Source organism: Lampetra fluviatilis, chromosome 7 (genome assembly GCF_964198595.1).
Source record: "Lampetra fluviatilis chromosome 7, kcLamFluv1.1, whole genome shotgun sequence".
In the NCBI taxonomy this organism is placed as follows: domain Eukaryota; kingdom Metazoa; phylum Chordata; class Hyperoartia; order Petromyzontiformes; family Petromyzontidae; genus Lampetra; species Lampetra fluviatilis.
Window position 1 is genome coordinate 7,609,017 of NC_136281.1, and position 23,170 is coordinate 7,632,186.

Sequence of the window (23,170 nt, forward strand, 5' to 3'; positions counted from 1 at the left end):
ATTTTATTTGGTGAAAACACAACAGAAATTTGTTTGCGTGATCATTGATTAGGATTGGTTTTAAATCAAAAGCTGTGGAAGCGTTAATGTTACGTAAATGCACTTCAGGTTGATTTCATAATAATGAGCATTGGGCTATAATGTAAATAATGCATGGACACCCAAAAGGATCTTTTTTTTACATTCTTGAAGCTCAGCTCTTGCACAGACCTGTTGTGAATACCAATGCGTTCATGACACAGACTATGGAGAAACAATATATTTATATCACGCGACTGTCAGATAAGTTTTGATTTGAAGTAGGGTGCAATGTGTGAACATGCTTTTGAATTCACAGCAGTGATGCACAAGCATTTCCACTCGGAGGTGAAATTGACTTTCATTAACATCTCTGCCCCCGATTCACTCATGCCATTTTTAAAACAATAAGAGCCACAAAAATTCAAAAGATTGGGCAGGCAAAGAAGTCAGGCACACAAATCAGCTCGCGGCCATCAAGTTGGCCGCATGGGTTCATCGCGGTGGAATGTGTGTGAAGCCACGAACGTTGCACGGTGGTGGTGGTGATTGTTGATGCCACGGCATACCCATGCCGTGCCATGACAAGCCACGTTGTACTTACTACAGCTCGGCAGCCCTTAGTTGGGCCGCAGAGACGGCTGCTCAGTGAGCTGGGAAACCTTCTCAGAAAACTCGTTCGCTACAGCCTGCAAGTACTGTGCCGGGGAGAGTGGGGGAGAGAAGGTGTTGAGGAAAGGCTCCCACGAGAGTGTGCTTTGAAGAGAAGCTATTTCACCCTAGCAAACCCCCCCCCCCACCACCCATCTAGGTGGTGGGATGAAGTTATATTTGTAAAGATCCTGTTGTTAGCTGTACACTCTTATACATTTGCATGAATGCATTAACATTGACCTTGAATGCATTTGAATGCAATAATGTCGTTTGAGTTTACATTGCATATCAACAGTGCCTCTGGTGTGACGTGGAATTAAATTGTGTGCAGGAGACGTAGATGTGTTTTTTTATGGAAACGAAATGCATCGACATCGCATGATTGCAAGAGATGGTGGCAGGTTTGAAAAGGCCTTCATCCAGCAGTGGATTGCTCATGTCTGATTGATAATGATGATATTGAAATGCTGTGATGCAATCGTCCACAATTCTACATCCAGAAAATGAATGTAGCTATAAAAAAAGACAGTAGTACAACAAATTCTAAAATCGGTGTGTACATGAATTTGAAAATAAAATAGAAATGGAATGCTCATGGGCTTCAGAGCGAAATACATTTTGGAAGTCATTGATCTTACCTGGGTTTCCTCTTCGAGGATCTGCTGTAAAACTTCCTTGTGGGAGTCTTCCAGCTTCTCTTGACGTTTGGTTTGAGATTCCGTCAGCTGGGCAACACGAGCACAGAGATATGGCCACATCGATCATGAGGACGTCCATTGCTTAAGAGATGTGATAGACTGGCATTTACAATACAATGTCGCATACCTGCTCTGATGAATTAATCTGCCATCAACCAGTGCAGTATTTGTGCATGGCGTAACTGTCATTTTTGTATTGATGCTCACAAATCCACACCTTTCCAGACACGGCAATGCGTTCTTAATCTCACATACAATCACTCACTTCTAAAGTACGGCACATGCAAGTATTGCCATTTTTTCACTTAATTTTGTCCGTTAACCTATTTGTGCATGATGTAGCTGTGATTTTTCGATAGATGTTAACATATCTGACCTTACATCATGGGACCTCTTTTGCCAGTACCAAAATATACTAATAGGGGTTTTTCCCCTTTTTTCTGGCAACAAAACTGACACCTTTTGCAAGGAATCATGCTTACATTAACCACAATACTTGCAGTCAAATGCAAACAAAAAACAATACTCTGATAATTTATGCATTGTCTTTGAAACTAATTGGTCCACACCAGAGACAGCTTTTTTTAGAGCCTAGTCTCATATGGTGTTCGACCAGATGACGCCAAAAGGCGTACAGTTCAAAGACAACGCACTACCAGAGTAATGAGAGCTCGGGGTGAGCAGCTACTTCATGGGACCTCTTTTGCCAGTACCTTTTTACACATCCACATCCTCCGAATTGCTATATGTGATGCAATCTATACTGACTTTAGAAAGTAACTTTATATTATTTATTTGTCTCATGATAATAGGTTTTTCCCCTTTTTTCTGGCAACAAAACAGGTGTTAAGATGTTAAAACACCAAACTGAAACCTTCTACAAGGAATCATGTCTGCATTAACCACAATACTTGTGGTCGGAATGTAAAAAAAAAACATACTCTGATAATATGCCTTTTGGCGTCATCTGGTCTAACACTGTTTGAGACGAGGCTTAAAAGAAAGCTATCTCTGGTGTGGACCAATCAGTTTCAAAGACAATGCATTTATTATCAGAGTGTTTTTTGTTTGCATTCTGACCACAAGTATTGTGGTTAATGCAGACATGATTCCTTGTAAAAGGTTTCAGTTTGGTGTTTTAACAACTTCACACCTGTTTTGTTGCCAGAAAAAAAGAGGAAAACCTATTATCATATTTTGGTACTGGCAAAGGAGGTCCCATGATGTTATTTGTCTCATTGTGGTGATTTAAGATAAAGTAGCTCCTTTTTATTGTCATTCTACTCTCATGCATCATGCAAATCAAACAAATCCTTGGAAAAATATAACAAAAGCAGTACAAGCACGGGGAATTCATGAGACCAGTGTTTGAGGAAAAACAAACATCAGCTGTTGCTTATTGTCTGTGTGTGTACATACCATTTTTATTGTCTGCACCACTTCTTGAATATGGGTCCTGTTGATTTCAGTCTTGAGCCTATCAAAGGAAAGAATTGAGAACAATTATTACAAGCAGATGCCACTGCGTTGTTCTGCAAACGCTTACGTATTTGAATCTGGTGTTGTCTGTGGCCAACGGTAACGGAATGACACAACGCCACACAGAACCTGATAATCGCAATATTTCTTTGAAATATAATTTGGGCTGTTTTGAAGTCTGAATGTCCTTACATGGCAGGTCGATGTGAAGCATTAGAGATTCCGTTTAATCACCGTGTCCAATACACCTGCATAGCTTGTACAATTCAGTTACTGTGGAATCACCGATCTCTTAATAAATTAACGTTTGAGAAACAAAAAGTACACACGAGTGGAATTATTTTAAATCTGCAGCAATCCCTCGGGTCCGACTCGTACCCTTCCACCTCTTGCTTGTCCTTCGTGTCTTTGGACATCACCTCTGTGATCTTCTCCTGCCGCCTGCCGTCCATTTTCTTCTTCAGCTCTTTAGTTTCTCTGAAAAAAAAAACCAGAGCAGATGTTGTTTGCGCACGGCGCCGTCTTGTCGCTTTGGAGAGCCGAAGATGAATGTGTCGAGCGGTCTCGCGTCGTTTCTTAAAGCGTGGCAAGTCGCTGCTGTCACACGTGGACTGACGCTCGCACACAACAAACGGTGAAGCGGAGGCTACTTCTTTAGATTGCACATTGCCACCTTTTCTGATACCTTCATTGCCCCGAGTTTCGAGGAATTATGAACAAGAATGGGAATATAAAAAAAATAAGAATAGGTTTTACCCTTTCTGGCAATAAAACAGGTGTTAAGACGTTAAAACACCAAACATAAACCTTTTGAAAGGAATGGTGTTTGAACGTCCTAACACCTCTTGTTTTCTTGCCAGAAAGGGTAAACCGATTCTTATGTTTTCATACTTTTATGCTGGCAAAAAAGATCCCATTTTGTCGCTGCTCACCCCGAAGAATGGGAATTTTAGTATTTATTTTATTTACTTTGAATGTTACAATTTTTTAAGTGCTCAAGTTGAAATAAGTTAAAAAGCCTCTCTGATATTATTGCAATTCTGTACTTGATTTTTTTCCCCCAGTGCTTTCTTAACAGCAGTGGCAAATATACCAGACGATTTCAATAGAGGGCAATCTTGAGCACGCGATGAGGCCATCTCCTATTCAGCCTCATATTTACGTGCTATGAAGAAGGCTCAATGCCCAAAATGTCGCCTATTTATATGTTTCCTCTTAAGGCAAGTGGTGTTATTGATGAAGTTGAGTTTTTTCATATTTTCTGTTTGCACTCAGTCACATATTCACTTTAAGATGTTTTTCGTTCATGTTTTTGTTTTTTGTTTGTTGCGGTTGCACCCGATTCAAGAGCAGCGAATGGCTCACAGGGCTATACCTAATAAATTAACTTGAACTTGGTTATGGTGTAGAGATCTGACATTTGGTACAAACGTGATTGAGTCTGTTCTCATATCAGGAAAAATCTGAAAGTGAAAAGTTTACAATTTGCGGGACCCCCCCCCCCCCCCCTAGGTGGATATTTTTGTTTAGTATTCGAGTCTAGGCCTACAACATTTGCATTCAGAGGTTTTAAAGGATCCTGAAACCAAATACGACAGATTTTTTAATTCCTTAAATAAAAATTTGTTTATGTTGGGCCCCCTAAAATTTAAATACATTTTTTGTGAAGGGCGTTCAAAACAAATACTGTTATGTAATCTTCTCAATAAATAGTTTTGGGTACTTAAAAAAAGCTACACCATTTTTGACAAGGCAGGTGTAGTCTGGCATCAGTTTCTAATAACAAAGGCAGAAAGAGAATGGTTATCTCCTTCTGTGTTGGCTGTATTTTGTAATTGAACCAACTTGAACAAAAATGTGTTTTTTTCTAAAACAGGTACCCATACCACGTTTAGTTCACATTCATCGTTTGTGATGAATCAGGAGGTGCAGCCTCACCTCTCACAGATGTCTCTCAGCTTCTTGAGCTGAGTAGCCTGGCACTCCACGGCAACTTCGTGCAGTTTCTGCACCATCTAGGAACAAAGGCACCAAAGACAAAGATCCCCCGCTATAGCCTTAACAGACTTCTGGGGCAAGTGCCGTTAGCGAGCATCGATGAAGGTCGGCACGGCACATGAGGGGTGCGTATGGGCAGCGCCACTTCCGGTCGCCTTTGTCTCCCCCAGTGGCGATGTTTACACACCGCACCAGGTACTCAATTGAGGCTGAGTCGACCTAGGGGAGGCCCAGGACCAGTTCAGATAATCGTCACTGGTATTGGCCATGATCGGGAATAGAACCCGGGCCTCTGGGTTGGTAACGCAACGCGCTAACCACGACACTACCTCTGCCAACTTAGTGCATTGTCTGAACCATCTGGGGGCACTTGCACCACACGCCACACAACACACACGGAGTGCAATTTCCATTAACACCGTTCCTATTACACACAGTCTACCACAACATTGGCTATGTTTTAAACGATTTACAAATAATTTCCGTCTTGACTCTACTGCAGAACTGGCTGACTACGACCAATCCCAGACGGTGATCGGAAATAAGTTCCACGTAAATGGGCCAGACACTGAAAAAGTTTGGGGTCAGTGTGAGTGTGAGTGAGTGGGTGGGTGAGTGTGTGAGTGGGTGAGTGTGTGAGTGGGTATAATCAGTGGGTGGGTGAGCAGGTGAATGGATGTGTCGGTGAATCCGTGGGGTGGCAGCACACAGCTGTAACCCAGCGCTATAGAAAGCGAGGGCTGCGGCATCACATACATTTTGTGAAACTCCCTTCGGGTGGGTGTAGAGATGCAATATCCTGGCTTGCCAGTAGAATGCGGTGCACTAGGTGTGGACTAATCTCGATATTTATTTTTGTCAGCATTATGCGAGTGTTGGCCGCTGCCATGCGTGGGTTTTTCCGGGTGATCCAGTTTCCTCCCACACCTATAAACATTAATTGTGGCTGAAAACACCTTCATACAGTAGAACCCCTCTTAACGACCACCCCTGTTAATGACTAATCGCTTAACGACGGACCTCCATAGAGCTCAATGTGTTCGCTTACCGACCGTTCCCATGTTAATGACGGGCTGATATAGGTACAGTAAATATTAATTAATGCATGGGTTAACCATGCTATTAATATTATGTATTTATAATGTTGTTAGTATCTGTATGTATTAATATCAATAGTTTTAATATTATAAAGTACGTTTTTTGGGCGAAAAAGGGTAACTTTTCGATGCTATCAGAACGAATTAAGCCTTTAACGTGTATTTCCTATACTCGCTTAACGACCAAATCACTTAACGACCGGTTTCGTGGAACGAATTACCGTCGTCAAGAGGGGTTTCATAATATATATGTACCTCTATGTCGTAGATTGTGCAGCATTCTGAGATACAATTTGCACGAATGATGCGGTATAAAAACACTGATCATTATAACAATCATAATTATCAGTGAGTAAGCGGGTTGCGTAGGTGGGCGAGTCGATGAGTGTGGTTGAGTGTGATCCGGTTGAGTGAACAAGCGGGTGAATTGGTGAGGCAAGTAGGTGGGGGAGTGGGTGAGTGAGTGGGTGGGTGAGTGAGTGAGTGGGTGAGTGAGTGATTGAATAGGTGGGTGCGTGAGTGGACGGCTGGACACTGCAAAGCTACTGGGGCCCGCTATCTCGACGTCTGTGTGCGAACAATCAGGTCATCGTGTGCTGCTGCTGCTGCTGCCCGGAGTTTACGACACTGGCTCAGGCAGCGACTGGCACCGCACACAAATCAGCGAGATAGGACAGCGCAGGGCTCGGTGTAAACACTTGTGTAGATAAGCATGCACGGCTTGTATTCCATCCCCTGCAAGACCAGACTGGAAACTGGTGCAGCAGTGCGTGGTGAATAATGCGAGCAATGCAATAAAAGCAGCCGAGCACTGGTCGGTCCTCTTCCATTGCAAATCAAGCATAATTTGATTTTGTCGTTACACTTTTACAATCAGAAATAATTTTATTGCGCAGGAATACTTGAGTTTTAAGATAGTTTATCAGGAGGGTTCCTGCATTGGGGATTTGGCACGTTGGAGGAAACTGGCGTACCCGGAGAAAGCCCACACCTTCTGTTCGAAGGGATAACATTCAAAGCTCCGAACAGACTCGCAAATCAATTCCTGTAATGCTATCAACTGGCCACCGTGCAGCCCAAGCCGACAACATCTGGTATTCATCGGCAGCATTAACCAAGCTGCAGTCTGATTTGCTTGTGAGATCTGACAAGATTGGGTACATTTTAGGTTGATTTGGTTGTAGGTGCTCCATGCATCACACTTTCAGTGCAATGCTTCGTGATATTTAAAGACCTGCACAACATATTCTGATGTGATAATTGGTTCTTTACCCTTCTATCTGGCAACAAAACTGACACCTTTTTACAAGGAGTCATGTTTGCATAGACCGCAATACCTGCAGTCATAATACAAACAAAGAACATAACTCTGATAATGTGCACTGTCCTTAAAGTTGATTGATCCACACCCGAGACAGCTTTCCTTAGAGCCTAGTCTCATATGGGTTGGACCAGATGACGCCAAAAGGCGCACAACTCAAAGACAATGCACCATCAGAGTTTGAGAGCTCGGGGCAAGCATCTACACTATGGGAACCTCATTTGCCAGTAAAAATATGATAATTGGTTCTTTACCCTTCTATCTGGCAACAAAACTGACACCTTTTTACAAGGAGTCATGTTTGCATAGACCGCAATACCTGCAGTCATAATACAAACAAAGAACATAACTCTGATAATGTGCACTGTCCTTAAAGTTGATTGATCCACACCCGAGACAGCTTTCCTTAGAGCCTAGTCTCACATGGGTTGGACCAGATGACGCCAAAAGTAAAAAGGTGTCAGTTTTGTTGCCAGATAGAAGGGTAAAGAACCAATTATCATATTTTTTACTGGCAAATGAGGTTCCCATAGTGTAGATGCTTGCCCCGAGCTCTCATACTCTGATGGTGCATTGTCTTTGAGTTGTGCGCCTTTTGGCGTCATCTGGTCCAACCCATATGAGACTCGGCTCTAAGGAAAGCTGTCTCGGTTGTGGATCAATCAACTTTAAGGACAGTGCACATTATCAGAGTTATGTTCTTTGTTTGTATTTTGACTGCAGGTATTGTGGTCTATGCAAACATGACTCCTTGTAAAAAGGTGTCAGTTTTGTTGCCAGATAGAAGGGTAAAGAACCAATTATCATATTTTTACTGGCAAATGAGGTTCCCATAGTGTAGATGCTTGCCCCGAGCTCTCATACTCTGATGGTGCATTGTCTTTGAGTTGTGCGCCTTTTGGCGTCATCTGGTCCAACCCATATGAGACTAGGCTCTAAGGAAAGCTGTCTCGGGTTTGGATCAATCAACTTTAAGGACAGTGCACATTATCAGAGTTATGTTCTTTGTTTGTATTATGACTGCAGGTATTGCGGTCTATGCAAACATGACTCCTTGTAAAAAGGTGTCAGTTTTGTTGCCAGATAGAAGGGTAAAGAACCAATTATCATATTTTTACTGGCAAATGAGGTTCCCATAGTGTATATTCTGATGTGTCTGGCTTGGTAAATGTAGGTGTCACATTGGGTTGACCAAGTCAGACAGGAAAATCTTAATTTTAACGGTAATCTAACCCAGGACATTTTCTACATTTAACTTAATTGTGCAACAAAAATGTGCTGTATGTTTTCTTTAGATTTTGATCATTACACCTGTACCAGTGTGTTAATATTACACGGTACTCATGCGATTTTACATGCACCGCTTCCTTTTCACCAGAAGAGGGCGAACAAATACCGTAACCATCAGCGAGGTCCAGAGAATTAAGAAAACATTCACAGCACACCGAGGCTGGTGAGGAAATGGTTGTGCGTGCTGTATGTGAGTGGATTATTTTTTTTTGACTCCTATAGGCCTGTTGGCAAATGTGGTAGTTGCAATGACAGGGGGAATGTTCATACCTCCGCACCTATTATCACGGTTGGCGACGTATGGTGCGAATTAAGTTCTAAATACATATCTGATTGACATGTGGGGAGTGGCCCTTCCTCATAGCACATGTGCAATGATGAAGGGCAATTGCCTAAAACGTTTCTCGTTATAATATGTATATATATTTTTTTTAAGGCAGTGTTGTTGACAATGTGCTGAGTTTTGTTCGTAAATTGTGCTTGTGCACCACTGCCAAATGATCATTAAACTATTTCTGTGGAGTAGTTTCTGGGGCAGAGCCTAGTATGTGAGTACTGACACCTGCCATTTCGCAGAGGTTCGCGGTTCAATTCTAGCAGGCTGCCCTGGTTATTACTACAGTTGTATTCACCATATATATGCGTCAACGTGGATGGTAAATATCCCCTGAAGTATTTGTTTTACTTTTCGATTTAAAGCTTTCGCGACTGCAGGGATATTTGTTTTACGTCAACATTGCCAAATTCCAAAGTATTATCCGTAAATTACTCAATTGGGATTACGATCATCAGTCTCCACTGGCAGGCTGGGTGCGGAGTCATCCTGTGTCACACAGGGACCACTACCACACTGTGGATGCCCTTAGGATGTTTGGGCTGAGAGGTGATGAAAGGCGCTGGCATGTAAATGCAGAAGATGAAGATTATATCTGTGTTCGTCTCTGCAAATAATTTCTCCAGGGGAAACCACTTCCTTGTGACTTATCTATGCACATGCTGAATAATTGGATTAATTTTCCGCCACTTTTTGGTCACTTCTTTCATTCCAGCAAAGGCTCATATCATGGAATTAATTCAGCGTTTCGGGGAGGGGGGGGGGCAAAACTCCAGTGACTCATTTGCGCAAACAGCTTGGATAATTGCGTTAAATATTAACAACTTCCAGGTCGCTCCTCTTATCTGTGCAAAGACTCGAATAACAAAAATAACTCTTGACCAGACCATTAATTTACGTGGATAGATTTAGGGTAATGATCAATAGGAAGAGCGGATAATAGGTATAGTGATAAGAGGAGTTTTAATGACCATATTTCCAATTAACTTTTTTTTATCTCAGTAAGTGACATTTATTCGAATGAAAGTTAGTGCGAATGTAAAATATTTTGTAATTAGTAGACAATCAATGAGTATTCGCTGGAAACAAGCTCCATGCGATGGATTCCATCCAATTACAGACAGCGACTATCAGGACGCTACTGCAAAAACACCGTAAATGACATCATACAACGCCAGTATTGGCCATTACACAGACAAGATTTCCTCCTGGAAAACAAGAATATACTTATGTTTTCTCTCAGGGGCAGGGAGTCTGTCGGCAACATCTGTACGTTCGTGTTGAGATTAGTTGGGCGAGCCAGCGGACGACTCAGAGTAGCCTGGTGAACGTCTGAAATGATCGAGGCCTTGGCAGTGCCGTTCTTCTCGACTTTCAGAGGGGCACATTTTGATTCGAAAAAGCTGAGGTATTCCTCCGACCTCTCGTCGGGAGCCTGGTGGCCGCTCTGAACCTTCCTCCGCGCGATATCGGACGTCGGACGCGCACCTGCTTGATGTGCTGCTGCCTGCGCGCCTTTTCCAGCTCGCAGTGGTCCTGCCGCATGTGCAGCATCTCCTCCTGCTGCTGCTGCTTCATCTCCGTGATCTGGCGGCCGCCCTGCCCCTCCAGCGCCGACAACTCCCCCTCCAGGCTGGCGGAGGGGCTCATGCTTGGAGACATGCTCAGTGACCTGCTCCTGCAGCCGACGACAAAAAATTGACAGAGGGACAAAAACGAAAAGTTAAGGTCGGGTGACACTTTTCCTGAAAATCCAATCGATGGAAATTGTGGACTGAACCCGGTGTCCTGCCTTGCAAATTGAGTTGGCCGCATGCCGGTTAAAACTCACTTCTTCTTAATTGACTTCTTGAGGGCCTTCTCCAAGCTGACCCTCTGCTTAATGAGCTCCGCCTGAAGGTCGGACAGCCTCGCCATCTGCTCCTTGGCCAGCTCGGCGATGCGCTTCTGGTGCCGTTTGCTCAGGTCTTTGGCCTCCTTGTGCTGCTTGAACTGCAGCTTCAGAATGGCCTTGTGCTGCTTTATTTGCTCCACCGTGAGAGCCTCCACACCTGCAGAGAGACACTGCTGGAGATCAACCCGTTTCCACACGACGGCGACCACACACTAACAGCGAGATAGCATGCCTTAATCGTTGAGGACAAATTAGAGGGACAGATCTTAGAAACATAAATTGCCACTTTTGTTAGTTCTTTTGACCATTGGCCATCAACCCTCCTACCAAAGCCCACTCACTTTTCTTAACAGTTTGACTGATGTTATTCACCCGCATATGCTCTCCAATTCATGCGTCTTTCAGTGTAATTCGAGGCGTGCCTCTCATGTGTACAATATGTACCACGGAAATTTGTGGACTGAATCTCCATCGAAGATGATGATCCCAGCAGTTCTCGTGGAATGTAAATAATCTTCAGTTACTCAAATGTTAAAGGTCCACGTTTTAATTAAACAAATGTAGGGATATATAGTTAAATATTGCTGAAGGGGCGTTTTTTTTGGCAAATGTCAAAACAAAAAGCTGAGTTGGCAAGAGGTTACCTCTCAAGATGCTGGCCAAGACGTCATCTTTCTGTGGTGGTGGTTTTGCTGCAATACAAATGTGGGGAAAGTTATGTTTTAAAGTGCACATAGAACTGTTACTTTATGTAATGACACTGAGGCTGAACATACTAAGCCTAGCCTGCGACAGGGATAATTTCATCTTCATGAAGTCTCTTCGTAAATTTTGCTTTGGCAAAAATTAAATAAAATGTCGAAAGTGGCATAGGAACGATAATAAGAGTGTGAGTGATGCACTGGAACAGTGCACATGACTTGGAGCTGCATACGAACTATCCCTCACTTGCTAAAATGATTACATATTTCTAAACTAAACTTTTTATTTTACCAGATAAGGCCCACAGTTATACAGCTCTTTTTCAGCAGTGATTTGGTTACGAATGATAGCTCGACAAAGTGGCTTATCATGTGCAAATTTATAGCAACCAAATACTCTAAACGTATGTTTCTAAATGTGGAGGGAAAACCAGAAGGCCCGGAGAAAAATCCATGACCATGGGGAGAGAGTCATGCAAACTCTAAATATATAACAGGTGTCAGGGCCAGGATTGAACCCACGACCTACTGTATATCAGGTGAGGTAGTTTACATCTCGCTACGAAGGTGCCCTCATTTCAATAGTTAATATATAAAATTGTGAGTTATACTGTTACCAATTTTGATAAGATTAAAATGCACTCTGGCTATGAAGGTTAAATAGGGGCAAACATCGATGGGGTTATCCTTGCTGAAATATTAATGGTTGTTAAAATACAAATATGAAACTAGCCATGCAACAATGTGATCGACTTAGAGCACAACATGTGTTGCACTTACAATGCATGAATTGATTGGAATGCGTATGTATCGTGGCCAAAGGGGCAGCTTTGCAATTACTTGTTTCACACCACTGCTGGTGCAAGGGCCTGCTCTAGAGAAAGCTGTAGAGCCCCTCCAGTAGGTTTTGGCCATGCTTTTTATGCAAATCAGTGGTGAAATTATAATCTACACTAACGGAGAGAACAAAGTTGTAAAATGAGAAACAGTACAAACGAGACTCTAATAAATCAGACAAGGTATCGCTTCGTTAACCACATGCTGACCTTGAATCTTGAAAGTTCAATTAATTGCTGGGGAGGTGTGGTGAATTGCTGATGGTCTGTATGGAGCGCATGCGGCGCTGTACCTGGTGACTTGACAGTGTCGGTTGGGCCGGATCCCTGCAGAGCTCCGGGTGGCGCGGCCACTTTGTGCGGTGCAGGGGGCATGGATATTGGCCCATCCTCGGAAATCTGCCTCAGCACCAAAGCACTCACGCCGTTCTCCTCCTTCTTAATGATCTTGGGAACGACTTCCTGTCAACAAGCAAGCAGTGTGCGAATCAATCCGGAGGCATCCTTGGCAATGGGCCACACTCGCCAATCTGCTAATCAACTTGGGTTGAATACGCGCAACACTGTACGTACGAAGCGGGGATTACAAGCTGGAAACAAAACAATGCTTTAAAAGAAATTGCACTTGACCAGAACCATACACAGGTGACTGGATTGTGCTGCCATACGTGCACTTTCATTTACTCAGAGTTGTCAGGCACATCACATGTATGCACATCTTCAATATTGTAAGTGGGCCAAAAAAATGAGCAACCTGCAAAACATTGTGTGAGCGGGGTGGGTGGGTGGGGAGAAACTGCATGTAAATATTTCGCACTGTATGGCAAAGCGAGATTGTATACATTCGCAGCAATACGCCACATCTCCAACAGGGCAGCGAGGCCCATGAGCCATACGCACTTCCGTAGTCCCTTCGTCGAATTCGCCGATGAGCGCTGCCAGCTGCTGGGCTCTCTGCTCCATGAGGCTCACGTAGCGAATGGGATTGGCGAGCGCCTCCGTCAAATCTGGGGAGGGAACGGCGGCACGCAAATGTGTCTCGGCGGTTTTTATACTGAAGCAGCACCTCTTCGATCAAACCTGGAAATGAGGGGAAAAACCCCGGTGTGTCGGGATAATAATGCGGGCCGGAAAACCCGTACGTGTCAAACAACACACAACACACAGCCGTAGTCCGTATGCAACATACAATCGGCATGTCTTGGAAGAGTGTCCTTTTAACGCATGTTTTTGTCTGTTTGAACTTGCATAATACGTGTTGAGATAAATTACGTTTATTTTCTAACATAATTAGTTTTTCGTCCAAAGATCATCATCACTGCTTGAGGAAGGCCTTCCCATGGTATTTCAGTCTAAGAGGGGTTTGTTTGATCATATTTCACCACGCCGGTCAGTGCAGGTTGGAGAAGGGGTGGTGAGTGCCGGGGCCCAGGACTGGATTAAATATCATTCGCTACTGATGTGAGCTAATTGGCTGTGGTCAAGAGTCAAATTGGGCCCATTCAGGTTCATAGCGCAATTTGGTAAACACTAGGCCACGGCTCCACCCTTATTATCCAACAGTGTTCATTGCCACCAGGTGACAGCACACTCTCAACAATAACTCTTCAATGCAAAGGAGAGCTGGGTGTAGCACCCATGTAATCAGGGGCTACATTTACGACCGAATATTTTCCTCATAGCTTGGTATACCAGAAGGGGCTGGCACATGATTCGTTGCCACGGCGACAGTGAGATCTACTGTGGATGTCATGTGCTGGGCATGGAAATGTCTTCCTGGTCGCTGACCCCGACCGAAAGTAAGTCGTGCGTGTTATGAACGCTCATATGTTTGAAGTAAAGGACACGAACCTGCAAATGCATCGGGGACATAGTCCTTGACTTGTATGTAGACCAAGATGGCTGGTAAGGCCAGGGCCTGGTTGCTTTCGTTACGCAAACAGATGTGCCGATAACCTAAACACAAAACCATACATCTCATTTTCATTTCCAGTGTCAATCCACAGTCATTCTCCAGCCTCTGCTGGATGAAGGACCCCCCCCCCCCCAAGTAAAATGTTAATTAAATGAATCCTTCCCTCGCACACATTTATGATTGCGTAATGTTCTTATTTCATAACCGGTTGCATAATATTAATGATTACCACAAGCCTCTCTTGGAGATGTAATTTTTGCACAATTTCAATACCTCGCATAATTACAAAAGAGTTTAAACCTATGCTGTTATATAAAATAGGATATTTATAGCAGTCAGGCCACTTAGGCACAATTATAGCTTTCCCACCACTTAAAATTAACATGTTGTTATACAGAGAACATTTAATGTAATGTATCGAACAAATACGAGCTTTAAACATGCACATGTTCAGCCATTTATTGATCCGCTGCTGAATGAGGGCCTTCCCTGTATACGTCATGGGGGTTATTTAATCACGCTTCACAATACTGGTTCATTGTGGGCTAGTTAAAGCAAAGAGCAGAGACAAGGGAACACCGAAGTGCATCAACGGTTTTAATGCATTTTCTCTCTGCTGCCCACAACTCAGCCCATGACACCTGTTATGCATTGTGGTCACCCATCAAAGCAATATCCAGGTTAAACCTTGCTTGGCTTCTGCTTAATATGATGAGCCAGGATGCATTCCCAAATATTGTAATTAATCCTAGGCATTAAAACATACAATTATATTCTTAAAAATTCACAAAAGCTCAAAAGATTCATAAGTAACCTGCCCTAAAATGGAAAACAACACGTACAATTGGCAATGTTTTGGGTAATATTCTTCATAAGTGATATTAATAGGGACGATGCCTGCAACAACCCATTGTATCTATTGCATATTTATATATTTTTTCCTTTTAGGGAAGTGTTACCGACGAATGTGTTAATTTTTAGTTTTTAATCTGAGCTTATGCACCACTGCGAATGCAGTACCACCAAAATAATTTTGTTCTGAACACAAGCGCACCCGGGCGGATGGCCGACACGGGCATGATGCGGTGGCCCAAGAACTTGCCGCCGTCCTCAAATACGGCGACTCGGAGGCAGGCGAGCGTGGGCAGCACAACCTACGGCACCAGTCACAGAGGGGTGGGGCCCAGGGGTTAATACGGCAGAGGAACGTGGCATGACGGTGCCGAGTATTGGGGGGGGGGGGGGGTAAACACGATGAGCAACAGTTCTTTAAACTTGAATGCGAAACGTATTAAAAAACACCGAAGATTACGTAAGAAACCAAAAACAAACAAACATGCAATGTGCGTGACAGTTTAGATTTTCAAAATGTACACAAATGTTTACGCTTGGATGTTTAAGGAATAAATGACGAATTTGTTGCCTCAGAGGACTCGATTACACCATGAGGCCATTAAAGACATGCTGGAAAAAGTTGTATTATTTTACTTATCAGTTGAAAAACACATTTAAAATCACCCGTATAGTTTTCCAACACCCAATGTATATCACAGGCGTGATTTGCATTCTGCGTGGATTGAATGCACATTACATAACGCGTGTGTGATGGTACCTTCTTAAATACAAACGGCTCCTCGTCCCAAACGGGGTTGATGGAGTTTCCAGGTGCCGTCTTGGTCTTGTAAATTTTCCTCTTCGTATCGACAGGCAGCCCAAACATGTCCACTTCCACGAAGCAGCCGACCTTCTTGTCAGAGAGGAATTGTCCTGAAATCACCTGCACACGGCCACGTCACGGGTAAGTTTCACCATTAAAAATATTTGTTTAATCGGCAACAACAAACTTTATGACCCGCCCCCAATGGACATCTGTGAAAACGAGCTTCATAGCTCATCGGATGTTCTTGAAGTCTAAATAAAGGTTCTCATTCTGATTCCGATACACAGGCCTGACTTGAGTGTTGGGAGGAAGGAGGGTACAACTGTACTGGCATTCCAAGCTCGGGGAAGGCCTGTAAATGAATCACAAACATATAGTAATTTCCTAATTGACCAATGTGTCATACTATGTACATGTAATGCGCAGTCCATAGGATACAATTGGGAGATTGGAGTCAAGCAATGAATATCATGGAAACTGAACCGACTCTTATGGTGAATACTAAATGTATGGTACACAGCGATTTAATTTTGTCGTTTAATATTTCAGCCACCTGCTTCATGGCAATATTTGTCCCAAGTAAAATTGAGCAAAGTTACGTGTTTAGTTAAACTAAATTATTTTTTATTTTATCAGGTAAGGCCCACTGAGCTAGATAACAATTTTGGTCAAGAGCGACCTGGCCACAAATGATAGCTCAACGAAGTGGCTTACCATGTGGAAAATACTCTAAAAGCGTGTTTCTAAATGTGGAGGGGAAAACCGGAGCACCCGAAGAAATGTCCACAAGACCACAGGGTGAACACGCAAACTCTAAATTTACAGGCATCAGGGCCGGGATCGAACCCACGACCTCCTGTATACCAGGAGAGGTAGTTTACATCTCGGCACCGCCGTGCCCCCAAAACGTACAATCACAGCCTGGGCAAAGTTGCGCCATTCGAGAATGAGGAATGGGGAATGGGGAATGGTGAATGGGGAATGGTGAATGGGGAATGGTGAATGGGGAATGGGGGGATGGGGAATGGGAATGAATAAGGGGGGAGAAGGGGGCAGCCAATAATGAGGGCCCAGCATTTCTCTCGACAAGTGGCATGTCAGGACAGCACTGCGCCAAGCCGGGCCAAAGGTGTGTGCTCACTGTGTTGGGTAAGAGAATCGTAAGTGCTGTATCCGTGCTAAGCGGTAGATGCCCCCTCCTGGCCTCACCTTCACAGAGACGGTGTTAGCAATGATCCCATCCACCGTGTTATCAGAGAATGGGTCGAAGTGCTTATCTGAACGCCGCATGAACTCTGGCTTGAGGATGTAGCCGCTCCTGCGGTTGTACTCGAACATGCCGATGTTTAATTGCATGGCCAGGTCTGTTCCGCAGAAACAAAACAAAGGCTATTATTCATCTGCAGCATCGTGTTTCTGAAGACAAATGACTCTTTCATTAAACATCTGGAAATGAATTGTGCACCGAAGGAACTAATTAATAATGTCCACATATTAAACATGATATAATACACACCAGTAGTGATTATCTCGTGAACGGACAAGGCCCTGTCATAACAATGTGGAATTTCTGCCACTTTTATCACGCTTACCAAACTGAGGTGAGCATGGCCCCTGTGCTCATGTTATAGCGTGGGGGGAAACTTTTGCCTTGAACACACTTTTGAAGGCCACCCGCTGTCTATGCCGTGGGATGCTATCGTGTGCTGATGTAGGTGAGGGGCAGGGGTTACCCATTGTTTGGTAGTTGAGGGCAACCAGCTGACAGCCAGCATTCCAGAACACCTGCGGCATGTAGTTTGAAGAGTCGACACGCGTGCCCTTCGGGTAGATGCGACTCAGCTGACACTTGTTGTATCTGAACCGCCGTGCGAGTGAAGAAATGTGTGGGCAGCAGAGAGTGTTGATGCCTTCGGCTTCAACGGGACAAAAATAGCTGGGCTGCTTCAAGACGGAAACGGGGACTGAATGTTCAAATGTCATGCCAACTGATGGTAAATTAGCAATGAGTTTTCATCTGCACCTCACATGCCAGCAATGGTGGTGCATGGGCTGCATGCAAGTATTACCGCAGTGATTCCAATTGTATTTACAAGAAGAAGAAAAAATGTAACAAGGTCATAGACTCAAAGGCTATTCAAGCTGCCCGTTGAATGTTCTAAATGCGGGGGTGGTCAAATGTTCAAATGTAAAGGATACTCCACGAATTCCACGGGGCACTTGGTGAGCTGCTCCATGCCTTTTGTCTCAACAAAAGAGGACATTTCGTAGCTTCGATTTTTTTCTGCAGAATACAACAACAAAATAAACCATTACAAGGGGTACAGGCCACTGGCGAACAGACCGGTCCAACATTTTGAATGTTCCACGTGTAATGCGAATCCCTTAAGGAATATTAAATAGTGTTTATTTATATTACTTGTGGGGTGATTCAAATAATGTGTAAGCGCAGGCAATGGGAGCTTTTATCTGAAGATATTGTTTGTGCAGTATCATTGGCATACATTGGAGCACCATGTGGCATGCAAACATTACCACTGCCGCAACAATACGTCCGCTCATGCGCTTGGGTATGTAAACAACTCTTTGCGACACTAGATGGCACACCATGTTTGCTACGTTACACTGCATCACATCTGCATTCACTGTGGTGAATAAATGCAGTGTTTACATGGTGCTGATTACATACCAATATAATGGTAATAGCCTAATTCTCAGCACTGTATGGGAGGGTGTACGTGCTTAATGCAGCATACTTTAAGGGCTTGACAAAATCAACACACATCGCAGCGACCCACGGGATCTGCATTCAGAGCTCGTACAAGCATCAAACATGACTGCATATTTAGAGGGTGTGCATGATTATGCAGGATGCATGAAGAGTGGCAAACCGGCAGGAAGTAAAGATCACAACTAGACGTTCTAATTAAGTTAATGAAGTGGGAGGCTTGGAAAAGAGATTTTCTAGTGCCGCTTTGAAGCGAGGAGAAATGTGTACGAGAAAAAAAGCCGCCCTCCCCAAAACATTAACTTTGATTTAAAATGCATCTTAACCACTGTGGCCGAGCGAGTGAGTGGGAGTGAATGCTTTGATGTTTTGCAATTGAGGATGCAATGGTCACCCGTTAGTGCCTCCCCTGCTGCTGAAGGTGCAGCCCCCTCCCCCCCCTTCTAATTTCAAATAAAAAATGTTGGTAAAATATTTAACAGCAGTGCCAATTAAGTGATGGCCAGCATTTCCTGAAATAAAAAGCGGGGTCAAAGCCAGAGCGGAACTCTTGATAGGTAGACGGCAGATCGTATCGTTACTCATTCTGCTTGGCGTTTCACATTTGTGCAGTGTTTGTTTACAATTGACTGTGTCGTGCCCCTGCATGAGTTTCTGTACAGGCCACCCTCTAATGAATTTGCATGTGAGTGTGCATCCGCAATGGGACTGCCAGCAAGCAGACATCACCATCGGTGGATTGAGCTGTTCACAGGCACTCGCGATACGTATGCAGGTGAGTGGCATGGAAGTGCACGTGTTGACTGTAATACGCTACGGTACTGCCAAGCCAAAATATCAAAGTAGAGAGAGAGTTGATAATTGTTTTTTTACCCTTCCATCTGGCAACAAAACTGACCAGATGATGCCAGAAGGCGTCATCTGCTCCAGCCCCTGGTCCAACCCATGTGAGACAAGGCTCTAAGGAAAGCTGTCTCGGGTGTGAACCAATCAACTTCAAGGACAGTGCACATTATCAGAGTTATGTTTTTTGATTGCATTATGACTGCAGGTATTTTGGTCTATGCAAACATGACTCCTTGTAAAAAAGGTGTCAGTTTTGTTGCCAGATGGAAGGGTAAAAAACCAATTAGCATATTTTTTACTGGCAAATGAGGTTCCAATGGTAGAGAGAGGGTTGTTGCGTGGCACCGTCTCGCTTACTTCTGGCTGCCTCGAAGGTGGTGAACTTGACTGGCTGCACGTAGTTCACCAGGTTGGACATCTCCTCTGTGGCGATGGCCTCGCTCTGCAAGCACAGAACCACCCCAGCGTAACGTTGCAAATACCCACACGCGCCGCCCAGGAGTGGCCGTGCTAATGCGCACGGAGCTGCATGGGGTCCGCTGACTATGTCGGGCAATTTAAAAATGGAGCGAAAGCATTCGTCACGCTGAGTTATAAGAACCCTCAGAAGTAACCGCGGCCGGCGAAATATTTTTTTTTTCATACGTCTTTGCGAAGGTGCTTTATTTATACGCCGAATTCTGTGAACCGCAGCGGCGTTCGCAAAGTTTCCGCGTGAATAATCTGTCGGATGCAATATCCAGTCGCAGGTGCTCGGTTCACGTTTAATCGTCAGACACGCAAGTAAACTGTGTATCGAACGTGTTCAACTCAATACCGTACATACAAGTCCGAGCACACCTTTTTTTTTGCGAATTAAGATGCTACAGTTTTGCTCTCCTGTGTTATTCGTATTGATTTCAACAAACTCTTATATACTCAACAATAAGCTTTATCTTTAAATACACACTTTAAATCAAAGAGAAAAACTGCAGTAATATCTGTGTCGCGCATGTCGGGCATTACCTCGTCTGTTGAGCCTTTCTTGGCATCGTCATCTTCATCGTACTCCTCTTCGCTCTCCCCATCTCCCTCCCCTACCACAGCAAGCATTGAGAACTCATCACCACCGAACTCGATAAGAGCACAACAGGCATTGTGGAATCGCAGAGGTAATAAAATCAACAACCTGAGGACTATCTCAACTCCAAGCTTCGCAGTTTTGTGATCAATCCGTTGGCAATGGAACAACATTAAATAAGGATCTGGGACGTAATGGAAACTAGTAATAAAGGTGTCACGCAAGCCTACTAGTAATGGCCTGATATGAAACACTTATTGATTTCAACATAAACTCTTTGTTGTTGTTGTTGTTGTTTTAGCACACACGTGTCAAATACATTGGACTTTCTACATTTTTACCTTTCCGTAACAACATATTCCTGTAAAGAAATATATGCCAATAATTATATTCACCGCCATCAGTTATTCGATTCAAGGTTTCAATTTTATATATATATATTTTTTTTAACGCTCTTGCCTGCAAATATCTTGTGAAATGACACGTGTGAAGAAAAACAACATCAACTGCAACACGTGCAAATTGATGTGTGTATTGTACACTTAAGAATCTCGATTCAATCGACGCCTTGATGCAAGTTGCACCTGCTGCACAAACCTAACCTGGGGGACCCGCTGAAGGACCAAATGTTTGACCCCGCTTTACATAAAACCGCAGGATCTACAATTCAGCTTTGTGAACATGCACATCCTATGATTTTTACCATAACGTTCTGAAACCAATCAGCCAGTTGATCAAGCAACTCTAGGGTTGGGGAAATCAGAAAAGAAAAAGTAAATGAATTGCCTCGTCTGGAAATCTCTTCCCCAAACCAACCTGCCCATGTGCAAGTTCAGATTCAAGGTCTTCCTTTGTGCCCTCTCCCGCTGACCACCGTAACCTATTTTTTTTGTTCTGCAGGCAGCCATATGCTCCACGCTATGCAACTGCTGTGTTGCATCAGACTGGTGAGTGGGTTTCATTCAAACTGCTCGGAAACAATGGCGATATTAGTCTTGGGATGTGTCACAGCGGGGCACAGTGTGTAAAGACGTTGGCCCATAAGTTACGTTAGTAATGTTCGTCGTGTTAATTTCTTGCTCTCACTCGTGTGCAATCAGAGCAACGTCTTTCTGGTAACCACAGACATTGTTTCTTTCATCGCATTTCCTCCGGCTAACATCAGCAAGGCACTTCAAAGTCAGGAACGTAATCCTCAAGGGAACTTTATATATTCCAAGAGGCGTAGCGATTTGTGCCAAATGTTTTGGGTTGAGTTAAATTGACAATTTTACGACGTGAGTTCATTGAGTACTGTGGTCGTTATTTATTCAAATATTCTTCAAGTCGCTGCACCCCTATTTTATTATGGATAGGCGAATATTTCAGTGACATATTCAGGCCAAGTATTGCCTTGAGCAACGGATGACGATGGGATGTTCCCCTGCCAAACAATCGAGTGTGCTGTCAATTGCCCTATTTTTAAGCTTTTGTAAGGCAGGACAGGTGATTTCTAAAACTTTTTTTTATGGATGCGATAGGTTATTTAACTCCATGAAATATAAAATAAAATCCCTTTCATATGACTATTTTATAGCAGTTCTCCCACAGTGGATTCAGGAAATTCACTGGTATTGGGGGCTTTCACTATATATTACATGTGTGTGTATTATTTATGACTTCATGGCAAGGAGTATTAAAGCATTAAAGCATTCATTCCTTGCCATGTAAGTAAAATCTCAAATATAAATCTTGGGTTTTCAGTGACACCATTCCAGGCAAGTGCATACAAAGACAATACTGCTTTAAATAATTACGTTCTGACCAACATCAAAAACGCAAATTGAGTGAGTCTAAATGGATAATTCTCATAACTATTTTATATGCAACATTAGCTCATAGATGTCGCATACAAACGTCCTCATATAATGATTTTAAAGGATACATTAAAAAGGACTATTGTTTGGTCACTTATAGCTAGGTTTTTTTTTTACAATTTGCATTGAAAACAATTATTCCCACCAAATGCACAAGTCACGTCCTCCTTTGGGAAGATGTTCCAAAACAGAAACAGGAATCGTTATCTTCCTAATTCTGAATTCGTTTTCATTGCTTACAAATACAAAGAGGACTATCATTTTGTTCAATCACAACATGGCTTGGTTAAGGCCCCACCGCCATTAAGTGGTTAACGCAATTACAAATTAGCAATACCGATATTGCAAGTGGGGATCCCACAAACTGCATGTTTAGCTCAGAAGCAGGAGCATAAATATGCCCTCGGGGTATAATTGCCTTTTTCCATGTCTGTAAGGTCAGGTCAAAAATGTTCCCGTTCTGCCCCTAACTCAATGACAACCAATGAATAACACGGCAAACATATATAGGACGTTTACAAGAGGGACTAGCAATTCTCAAATTGCAGATTCAGATGTTGAGCGCAAAAATTTGTTAAAATTACTCTAAGTATGGGCTATTACGTCCAGTAAATTATGCACGTGTTTGTATAAATACGAAGGACTGTATATCAGAAACAACAAACTAAACTATTAAACTATAAACTAAAGCTACAAACTGAACTAAAACTAAACTATTAAACTAAAAACGAAAACTAAACGTTTTTATTTTATCAGGTAAGGCCCACTGACCTAAGTAGCTCTTT

The 23,170-nt window shown here is 43.3% G+C and overlaps 1 protein-coding gene across 2 annotated transcripts in view; it reads right to left on the reverse strand.

The window, feature by feature from the left end:
• The window catches only part of PLCB1 (phospholipase C beta 1), a 183,850-nt gene that overhangs the window by 10,869 nt on the left and 149,811 nt on the right, over positions 1-23,170 (reverse strand). The window contains exons 17-33 of one of the 2 annotated variants that reach the window (XM_078858354.1): positions 20,475-20,545; positions 19,827-19,911; positions 18,095-18,179; positions 17,629-17,753; positions 17,105-17,259; positions 15,848-16,012; positions 15,290-15,389; positions 14,172-14,276; positions 13,221-13,327; positions 12,614-12,782; positions 11,428-11,475; positions 10,721-10,940; positions 10,378-10,567; positions 4,788-4,864; positions 3,228-3,326; positions 2,790-2,847; positions 1,311-1,397 (exon numbers count right to left, since the gene is read on the reverse strand). In XM_078858354.1, coding sequence (XP_078714480.1) covers positions 1,311-1,397; positions 2,790-2,847; positions 3,228-3,326; positions 4,788-4,864; positions 10,378-10,567; positions 10,721-10,940; positions 11,428-11,475; positions 12,614-12,782; positions 13,221-13,327; positions 14,172-14,276; positions 15,290-15,389; positions 15,848-16,012; positions 17,105-17,259; positions 17,629-17,753; positions 18,095-18,179; positions 19,827-19,911; positions 20,475-20,545 — 1,946 coding nt within the window. The remainder of the gene's footprint in view (positions 1-1,310; positions 1,398-2,789; positions 2,848-3,227; positions 3,327-4,787; positions 4,865-10,377; positions 10,568-10,720; positions 10,941-11,427; positions 11,476-12,613; positions 12,783-13,220; positions 13,328-14,171; positions 14,277-15,289; positions 15,390-15,847; positions 16,013-17,104; positions 17,260-17,628; positions 17,754-18,094; positions 18,180-19,826; positions 19,912-20,474; positions 20,546-23,170) is intronic. The other variant, XM_078858355.1, reaches the window with a different exon arrangement.